Genomic DNA, 10622 nt, shown 5'->3' with positions numbered 1-10622 from the left:
CTACTAAATTATTAAACTGAGATCACATCATAGAGGATGCCAGGCCAGGTTGCCAGGAAGATACTGAAAGGGAGGGGTTGGATCTCAGCTGAAGCCTCAAATCTTCTAGGCTGGCCTGAAAGTAGATTCCTCAGGCCTTGACCCCCACCCCACCCAACTCTCAGCAATGGAGGGGATCTGACTGGGGCCATCTGACACTGGTCATTCCTTCTGCAAACCTCTCTTGCTCCTGATTGTCCTCAGGGAGGGACTGGGTACCTATTGGATAGGCCTCGGGAGTCTGGCCTGGGCTGCCTCTTCTATTCCAGAGCCTCAGACTCAGAGCACAGGTTTTGAGTCAGTAGATACGACTGATTTGGGAGATCTTGGGCAAAGTCTTTAATCTGTCTTTGTCTATGCCAGAGGCAATAGCAGTTCCATTTCTTAGATGAGAACTGTGAAGTTCAGGAAAAAAGTTCTTTTCTTCGGGTTGCACAGCTGGGAAAGGACAAAAGTCCTTGGTGTGATTCAAACACAAGTGTCTTCTTTCAGGTCCCTTTCCTCTCTTGATTGTTTATTTATTTATTTATAATATTTTCCATGTAAAGAATGTATACTTTTTATAAAGATCAGAAAAAACATACTATTCGTCATAGTTTAGAAATGCATTCCCTCATTCTAAGTGTTGTGTTTTCCAGGATGACTGCACTGACAGGTAGGTGGTTGACTGTGGACTCTGAAGAGAAGATAGAAAAAGACAAAAGGAGGAAGGATGTGGAGGTGTCCACTGTTCATGGGGGCTGTAGAGCTCAGGTCAGTTAAGGCAGGTGACAAGAAAACTGTCAGATGCCAAACCTCTCTCACCCCTGGTCCTTTGCACGTGTTGTTTGCATCCTGAATCTCCCTCCCTGTTCCCCCACCATCTCTGCTTCACTCTCTTTGACTCATCCTTCAGGTCTCAGTCGAAATGCCACTTCTTAGAGGAAACCCTCTGTGTTCTCTCCCCACCCAGCTGGCCTTAGTGTTGTTCCCTCAGCCTCCCCCATCCAGTAGAAATCTCACCCAGCTACAGTCACCTGTCTGTGTGCCCGCTGGACTCACAGAAGATAGGGCTCATCTGATCAGTGCTGCGCCACTCAGCAGGTAGCCCAGCAGAGGAGGTAATGAACAAGTTGTTGAATGAGTGAAAGAATGAATCAATGAATGGATGGAGAAAGAGACCTCTCCATTCTCAGCAAGTTCCATCCTTGCATTATTTCCTAATTCAATCACATTTTTTATTGGGTTGGGAGTGTATCTCAGTATTAGTGCTCTTTCTATCCTGCATAAGACCCAGGATTTCATCTCTAGTACTGGGGGGGGGAAATTATTGAGGGCTGGGGTTATGGCTCAGTAGTAGAGTGCATGCCTAGCATGGTGAGGCACTGGGTTCAATCCTCAGAACCACATTAAAAAAAAAAAAAAGCAAATAAAGATATTGTGTATCCACCTACAACTAAAAAATAAATATTTTTTTAAAAAAATATTGAATGCCCTCTATTGAGAGCCAGAGTATTCTAATGATAAACAAAACCAGTCTAGGAGAAGACTATTAAAAACTAAACAATAAGCCAGGTGTGGTGGCACATGCCTGTAATCCCAGCAGCTTGGGAGGCTTAGGTAGGAGAATCTCAAGTGCAAAGCCAGCCTCAGCAACTTTGTGAGATCCTTCCTCAAAAATAATAAGGGCTGGGGATGTGGCTCAGTGGTTAAGTGCCCCAGGTTCAAGCCCTGGTACCAAAAAAGAGAGGAAAACCCCATAAAACTAAACAAATACATACATTGTGAGAAATGCCAAAAGGATAGGAACAGGAATTATTTGGGGGCAATAACAGGGAGATGAGAGGCAACGTTGGGGGGCTCTGGGTTTTCATTAAGAAGAAAAGGATGCTGATCTAGAGAACATTCATCCAGTTCATCCATTCATTTATTTATTTATGTGGTGCTGGGGACTGAACCCAGGATGCATGCTGAACACACACTTGACCATTGAGCTTTACCTCAGCCCCCAGTAAATATTTATTGAAATCTCCTCCCACTCGGATAAATTAGTGTCCAAGTTTACCTGGAAGGACAGTATGTGAGGGGTTTGAACCAGATCTAACTGGTTCTCTCGATCCAATCAACAGTAGAAGTGGAGGTAAGTGGTCTTATTCCCCTTCATTCATCCTTAGGAGTCAGGAGCAGTGACCTGCCTGATTATGACAAAACACCTGTCAATCTCCACCCTGATGGAGATGTGTGTGTGTGTGGGGGGGGGAGGTTCTGCGCTGAGAAAGACTCAGGTTGATGACACAAAGGAAACTCTTCAAAGAGATGTCACCATTTCGAGGGCATTCATCCTTGCTGGGAGCAACCTGGGAACCCCTAAGCCTCCCTCATCCTTACCGAACCCCTCTGGCTCCCAGGATCTTCATGCGCTAAGCCTCCCTTCCCCCACTGCGAGTCTCCTTCGCAGCTTTGCACCCACTAAATTTCAACTTCCTCTGCAGGTCCCTCGCCTGCCCTCAAAGGTTCTTCTTGCCCTCGGGGAGCATTCTCCGGGTGACTGGGTCATCCCCACCCCCACCCCCCAGCAGGAGCCTCTCCTACTCTCAGTCACTGAGCACCTCCCTCTCATTTGATCCCTCGGAGCCCTCTTCCCCTCTTCAGTGGGCGCAGCTCCCCCTGAGGCTCCTCCCTCCCCTCGGAGGCTCTGCCGAGTTGCTTCTCTGGAGCTGAGTTGTCTCGCCCACGAATCCCATCACTCATCGGAAGGCACCTGTAAGCACTTGGAGAACACAGGGACAGATGAGTCTCCTCCTCCTCCTCCTCAAGTCAGTGACGCTCCTCAGCAGCCTCTTCTTCTCGCTGGCCACACTCTTCTTAGGTCCTCCCCATCTGGTTTCAGAGCGGGCTTCTGGCCCTCCAGACCTTGCCTCCTCCCACCACAGACACCTGCCATCTGACGGAACCTGAGGTAGGGCCCTGGTGAATAGGCCAGTATTTGTAAGTGGAACAGCAGGGCCACTTCTGCTGCCAGGAGAGTGGGCAGGACTCACTGCTTTCATTTTTCCAGAGTGACTGAATTCCAAATATGGAGGGTCCCTCTGCGACAGGCAGGGGACCAAGGTGTCTGAGTCCTCAGAGGGCATAAATAGCTAAAGCTCTTGCATTTCTGTCCAGATTCAGCCACTAGCCGGCAATGTGACCCCGGGCAAGGCCCCAAGGCACCGTCTAAGTCTTCCCTTAGTGTAAAGGTGTGGGGACACCTGCTAAGAGGAGCATACAGAGGGGCAAGGAGAGGGACAGGGAAATAATTTTGCACACTTTGGAGTCCAGGAGTCATGGGAGGAGGCAGGCACCAAGATTTGCGTGCTCAGCGGCGGGATTATAGTGTTTGTTTTGCAAGCAAATGGCCGGCCTGGCATGGGACCAACCCAGCCAGATGTCCATTCCCTGGGCTGAAGGGACGCCAAGTCGCCCCTCCATTACCCCAATGAGATGGGAGGGGGTCCTAACAAGACTGCGGCCCAAATCAGGCAGAGCTGATTTGGCCAAGGGGCAGCAGGACGTATGGGAAGGTGAAAGTCAAGCTTCCTGAGTACTAGTCCATGCTCTGTCACGCGGGGGGCCCCTCCCCGAAGTGGACACTGGATTCTTTGACTTCTAAGCACCAACCTCCACAGTTTTTGACTGAGGGACGAGGTGGAGGAAGATACGGCCCGCTCTCCACCCCAAATTTGTGGAGAAGTGAATGGAGACCAGATGCCCTAACAGCGGAGGGCTGGAGTAAGAACTGGGAAGCTAAAGGGTTTGGGGAAGGTTCTGAAAGCTCAGAGCTGGTGGGGACGGGTTCAGGGTATACCCGTCTCTGATTGGCTGGGCTGCCCATCGCTCCGCCCCTGTTCTATAAGACGCTCCGGCAGCGGGTGCGGCGCGGGCGTGGGCACTGCGGCCGCCTCTCTCTCCTCGCGTGCCCAGCGTCCATCCTTTCCGCGGACCCACACCCGCAGGCCGCCGGGGGGCGGGGGATGCCGGGCTGCCGTATCAGCGCCTGCGGCCCAGGGGCTCAGGAAGGGACGGCAGAACCGGGGTCCCCCCCGCCGCCGCCCCGGGAGCCCCTGTCGTCCCTTCAGCCCCCGCCCCCAACTCCGACCTTGACCCCGACCCCAGCTCAGTCCCGGCCGCTGCCGGAGGCGGCCCAAGCATCAGCTGCGCAGGCGGAGGGTCAGGAGCTGCAACGCTGGCGCCAGGGCGCTAGTGGGGGCGCTGGGGTCACCGGGGCGGCAGGGGGCGCCGGCGGTGCCTCCGGAGCTGCGGCGGGGGCTGGGGGCCGCGCGCTGGAGCTGGCCGAAGCGCGGCGGCGGCTGTTGGAGGTGGAGGGCCGCCGGCGGCTGGTGTCGGAGCTGGAGAGCCGCGTGCTGCAGCTACACCGCGTCTTTCTGGCCGCCGAGCTGCGCCTGGCACACCGCGCGGAGAGCCTGAGCCGCCTGAGCGGCGGCGTGGCGCAGGCCGAGCTCTACCTGGCCGCGCACGGGTCGCGCCTCAAGAAGGGCTCGCGTCGTGGCCGCCGCGGCCGCCCGCCGGCGCTGCTGGCCTCTGCTCTCGGCCTGGGGAGCTGCGTGCCCTGGGGCGCCGGGCGGCTGCGGCGCGGCCACGGCCCCGAGCCCGACTCGCCCTTCCGCCGCAGCCCGCCCCGCGGCCCCGCTTCCCCCCAACGCTGAGCTCAGGCGCCCGGACCCCTGGCCACCCAGGTCAGGCCATCACGGAGGTGCCAACCAACGGATTGAGGATGCCGGCAGGATGGACGGTGTCACCTATGCTGATGAACAGACTGACCCACGACAGGAAGAGACAGACTGGGGGCCAGGAGCCCAGTACAGGAGGCTGAGGTGCGGTGTTAGTGGCTGGTGGTTTCAAGGGGCGGTGGGACTGCAGGGCCCAGGATCTCCTGTCCCTGGGGCTTCTGGCGTCTGCTGAGCCCTTAATAAGGCTGTCCACTTTCCGTGGCCGCCTCTTGCAGACCACCAGGGGGTAAGGGGCAGCACGAAGTTCCTGTTATAGAGTTGGACAAATGGAGGGTGCTCAACTCCCAGGAGGGATTTATTTGGTGGCAAACTTTTGCCAGCTGCTGCTGCTGCACTGGCGCAACACCCCACCCTCACCTCTACTTTCCTTGCGTTTTCTGGATCCCTTGGGGCTGTAAGAAGTCTTGCCCTTGAGGCTGCTGTTTTCTGGCACTTCGAGAAAACAGCAGCCTCAAGCCTCAACAGTATCAGGACAGAATAATGAGGTCCTAGGGTGGGGTGGGGGCTGGCACAGGACTGTATGACTGAGTTCTCTTCTGAGCCCCTTTACCATTTGGGGAGATAGAATCCCAGAGAATTTGAGGATTTGTCCCCAACATACTTAAACTTAGACCCTCTGCTTCTTGGAAACAGCTTTTCCCATGTTTCATGCAGCTTCGTTAAGTCTGAGATAATTAGGATGGGATATTTGGCACTTACTCACCTAGCGGGCCCTTCTCTCAACTCATCTCTAAGATGGCTCTGCCAGTGATGGAGCCAGGTGTGACACCCTTTAACAGCCCCAAGGGGGCAGGTATGGCATCATCTTCCAGAAAGGTGGGGTTTTAAAGGGCCAGTCTAGAAATATGATCTGCTTCTTCCTGTGCAGATGTCCTTCAGATCCTTCATTCCTCTGCCCCCACTCATCTGTAATGGCTTGCCCCTTGCTTCCCTGCTCATAGATAATTGCACCTTCACTTGTTAGTCTGTCAGGTGGATATCACTACCTCCCAGAAGGGCTATGCGGAAATTAAGGGCAAAGGACTGTCTTCTTCCACTGTAAGTCATGAAAAGATATTTTACTCTTTTAAATCACACCTACAGCCACACACTGCTTCTGCATGGAGCCAGGAGCTAATTTAAAGTCCTCATTTTACAGAATAGAGAAGGATTTTCTCAAGGTCACTTGCCAGGAAGGGACGGAACAAGGAACCCAGTCCTCTGTGTATCCTCATAATATTCTATACTGGGGCTAGAGAGAGCTGACCTCTGGGCCCATCTACAGTGTGACCAAAAACAACTCTGCCCCATCTTTGAGTCAGTGTCCTCCTCTCTGACTGTAGCTGTCCTTCTTTGTATCAGGGCTTGAGACTGGAGGGAAGGAAAATGATGAATCTCTCAGTCTCAGGAATCTGACTGTGAGTGGTGAAAGGTTAGCTCCATTGCGGTGATAGACAGGGACCCTCATCTGCCCCCCCCCCCCCAATCGGCTCTTCCTTTTCCTAAGTAACAAACTTTTTGGCTGGTTTCCCAGCTAACAACTAGGCCTTCCTGAACCCCTGTTTAGCTGGAGGAAAGCTCTATCTCAGAGCTCTTGAGAAAGTTTAGGGACCAGGGAAACAGTGAAGAGTCTTGGCATCTTCTAGTCTCTCCAGAGAAAGAGGACCTTCCAAAGCCACTCTGGTCATTTCGGGTCCAAAGACCAGGACTTTCTGGAGGTGACACAGTGAGGGAGTTCAGGCAGCAGTGCTGGGCTACAGCCAGGACTGTTTGGTTTCTGGGTCGCAGGAGCAGTTGGTCCAGAGGAGCTTTTAGCTAATGGCATGAAGTTCTCTGTGCCATCAGTTTTGCATTTCTCTGGGATTTGTTGGTAATCAGCTTTATCCTGATTTGAGGGGGAGGTAGGTGGATTCGTAGAGAATTAGAGATGATACTCAGTGGAGAAAGGGGTAGGTATGTGGAGATTGGTCCTGATGTCACAGACATCTCTGTCCCTTCCCTTCACTTCCAGGTGCCCCACTGCTTGCCACCAAGGACCTAGACCCAGGCACAAAGAGCTCAGTGACTTAAACCCCAGCTCCTGGTTAGTGTTTTTTCCACTGCTCCTCAGCCAACTAATAAAAGTCACCTTCCCACTCATGCCTGACTGCCACCACCCCACCCCACCCCCCGCCATAGAGCTGCCTGACTCCATTTTTTTCCTCAATCAACAAATATTGATGTCAGTCCAGGGTTTTCAGAATCAGATCAGAATCAGATCAGAGAATCTCCGCTTCTGAGAGCTTGTTTTCCAGCCCTCTTCCAGGCAAACTTCCTTGGCTTCACCATCCCAGAGGACCCTTGGGGTCTAGAAGTTTGTGTTGTAGGAAGGCAATTTTTTAGACCTCCAGTAATAACTAGCCCTTTGGCAGGAGACAGACCCTTCCCTTCCTCCTGTGACTTTCTGAACACTTTCTCAGTGGCCACTGGACTGAGTACAGGAATCTTGTGCAGCCTGTACTTTGAGGACACTGAGCTTTCGTGATTGAGGACTGAGGGAAAACAAGAGTCTTTCTTCAGGCTGGAGCGTGGGGCTTGGAGACAGTTCAGGGGTCTAGTATGGAACCTTGCTGCTCCATCCTCAGGATTAGCCTCTTCCCTCTCTTGGCAGAGCCCAGCAGTATGTGGGTGCTGCCACCAGAGGGCAGTGTGGGGCTACTTCTCGAGACGTGGGGGCGTGGTCTGGAACGGGTTGGATCCCCGGTGGTGCCGCCACCATCCATCCCCTTTCCTGTAGTCCCGGGGTTTCCTTGACTTTGAGCTGTAAGGGTGTGCAGAACCAGCGGGTGGTGGCGGTCGGATCGGCCCGGGGTGGGGGTGTAATTCCAGTGATGGCTTCCTGGGTGGTCAAGCTGGAAACTCAACTTGTGTGCCTCATGAGTAGGGGCGGGGAGAGGCGCAGAGGTGGCCCAGCTCTTCAGGAAGAAGGTCCTTTAGGGAAGACTTCCTGAAAAGAGGTTACCCCTCTGAGTAGAAGCCTGGAATTCTTTCGCTATTTACATATTTGTGTGATGCTGAGGATGGAACCCAGTGCCTCATACATGCTAGTCAAGGCCTCTACCACTGAGCCACAGCCCCAGCCCAGCCCCAGGTCGGGTGTTTTTTTTTTTTTTTTTTGAGACAGGATATCGCTTAATTTTCCAGGCTGTCCTCGAATTTGCAATCCTCCTGCCTCAAATGAGTCCCTGGATTACAGGGGTGTGCCCCCACCCATGGCGCTATTCATAGATTTTGTTACAACGATAATTGATCAGAACATCCTGTCCTGGCACCACCTAGCAACAGAGGTGGCCTAGAGATTAGGCTGAACTGAGAGGTTGTGTCTAAACTGCTCCAGTCCTACAGTGAGCAGTGACCTGGAGGAGCCCGACCCTACAGCCAAATCCCTTGAGAACAATTCAGGTGTCCCTGAGCTGGAGAACTGAAGGAGAGGCTCCCAGTTTTATGGCTTGCCAGAGAGGAAGTATTTAGGAAGCTGGGAAATTCCCAACCTATTTCTTCTCCCATTATTCCCTGACCACACCCTGGCCAGGAGTGATGGGGGAGGGGAAGCCTTGGGTCTGGAATAGTAAATTAACCACCTCCTCCATGACAGGCACTGTGCTAAGCACTTCACACCCATTATTTGTTTTTTTCTCCCAACCACTCTGCAAAATAAAGGTTATCCCCATTTCCACAGATGAGGATACCCAGGGTCAGGGAGGGCAGATGATTTAGTCAAAGACAGAACCTGTAAGTGAACCCTTAAACATTAGGCATGCTAATGATGGCTCCATTGCCAGGGGTATCACTGGGCTCTCACCTGGCAGGTGACAAGAGTAACACACTCCCTGGTGTACAGAAAGGGCCCAGGTGGAACAAAATGACTGGGATTCAGTACTGGCCTGAAACTTTTCAGCTGAGGAATTTTGGGCAATGACTTCTCTTTTCCAAGTCAGTTTCTTCTGTTTGTTTTTGTACTGGGCCAGAGGTGCCTAGGATGGAGCTAACTTATGGGCGTTAAATGGGAAGTCCCACTAAGTGCCTAGCACATACTGGAGGTCTGTGCATGATGGAACCACTCTGCCTAGGCCAGAAGAGGCTGCCAGAACAGCCTCTAGTCTGTGGGGCAGGGTGGGCCTTGGCTTCTCTACAGCAGAGCAGCTCCACATCAGGAATCCCTGGAACGTCCCTCCCCTCCACTGGGCCCTGGAGAACTCCTTAAGGGGAGAGGTGGAGGAGAGGCAGGCTTTTCATCCCAGGAACATTCCATTCTAGCTCCTCAGACCAGTGGGGATCCCAGCCAAGGACAAAGGCCCAAGGGAACCTCTGCTTTCTCCTTGAGCCCCTCCTTAAGAGGGGCCTTTGTGGAAAGCTGGTGCCAGAGGTAGTCGCTGAAGTGTTGGGCTGGGGTTGGGTGGCTGTGGGAAAGAGGTCATTAAAACTCTTGGAATTATTCTTTCCAGCTCCTCCTAGCTCCTCAGAGCCTCTACTCTATGGATCTGAACTCCTAGATTCTGCTCCTTCCCTGGACACCTTCAGGAAGACTTTGAGAATTGCCCCTACCTGACCTCAGTGCCCTCCTGTCTGGCGCCACCACTTCACCATGGCAAAGGGCTGGGTTCTGGGGAACTTGCCCACACACTATGAATTTCTCTACATGCACCACATTTGGCTTTGCTCTGTATGATTGAAGATGGTAACACAGGGCCCTGAGATGCAATCAGATTATTTGAGAGTGTAGCAAACATTTTCAAAGTGACAACAAAAAGGACCTCTCTTTAAAGGTAGAGTCATCATTCTTAAGTCACAGAACAGCTGGAGTCCTCATCTGGTAGATATCAGTTGCTTCTGAATCTGATGTTTGAGGGAAAACCCTGGTCTGAGAAATGCCTGTTTCCCTGCCCACTGTCCTCTTCTCCCCATATGAGGGTGTTCCTGGGGCCCTTCAAGACAATCAGCTGCTGCCTCCCAGGGGACACACCCCTTTCTCTGGAAGAGGTAGTGGCAACATTAAACTCCTAAGCAACATTTTAAATACAAGAAGACTATATATTTATTCATAAAGTATCCTGCTAAAGAGGGAAAGTGCACATTTATTCACATACAGCTCAGAACTTGTAAAATTCTGCAAGCAAATGGATATTGAATCAGTCCCTGACATATGCATTCAGGAAGAATAAATTTCAATAATATGAGGCCAAGGTGTGTGGTTTTGAGGTCCCCTTTGCAAGTGTCTTTGCTGCCTTCCCTTTGTGTCTGTCACCGCTCTTTCAGTTGACAGTTCCATGAGCAGATTCTGTTTAGTTTGGCAGTCTGTGCCTGTCAACTGGTTTGCAGAGACTGATACCTTCCTTGACCTGGTTCACAATTCACTCTCCCAAAGAAGTCGCCTCAGTTAAAAGATCTGATGTGAAAACTGAGGGACAAGAATGTGTGTGAGAGATTGTATGACGAGGGGGGAGGTTGTCCCCATTATTGATAACATGGCACCATGACAGCCTATGGGGTTGTTAGTGACTGCTTGTCTAGCAGGGTCCCCAGAGGAGACAGGGCACACTCAAACTGGGAAGTTTTAGCAAGTACTTTTTCCAACAGTGGGTGCTGGGCTTATTAATTAAGAAACTAACAAGTTGACTAACTGTAGCTCCATGGTAGAGCCCTTACCTAGCATGATGAGGCCCTGGGTTCCATCCTCAGCATGGGAAACAAACCAACAGGGAAGGAAAATAAATTAGCCAGGGATGGTGCATGGCTGGGGGCTCCAAGGTGGAAAGACTTTAGTCTTCCGGGCCTGAAGGGGCAAGGGAGGCAACT

At 52.3% G+C, this 10622-nt stretch overlaps 1 protein-coding gene across 1 annotated transcript; it reads left to right on the top strand.

Annotated features, from left to right (window-relative positions):
• Positions 1-4010: 4010 nt before the first annotated feature.
• Positions 4011-10003, top strand: Trnp1 (TMF1 regulated nuclear protein 1). Its single transcript, XM_076863163.2, has 2 exons — positions 4011-4892; positions 9272-10003. The coding sequence occupies exon 1, from the start codon at positions 4032-4034 to the stop codon at positions 4722-4724; it is 693 nt and encodes a 230-aa protein (XP_076719278.1). The 5' UTR covers positions 4011-4031; the 3' UTR covers positions 4725-4892; positions 9272-10003.
• The last annotated feature ends 619 nt before the right edge of the window (positions 10004-10622 follow it).

Source organism: Callospermophilus lateralis, chromosome 7, assembly GCF_048772815.1.
Source record: "Callospermophilus lateralis isolate mCalLat2 chromosome 7, mCalLat2.hap1, whole genome shotgun sequence".
NCBI classification, from domain to species: Eukaryota; Metazoa; Chordata; class Mammalia; order Rodentia; family Sciuridae; genus Callospermophilus; species Callospermophilus lateralis.
The sequence above is the reverse complement of the archived record's forward strand: the minus strand, read 5'-3'. Positions and strand labels throughout refer to the sequence as shown.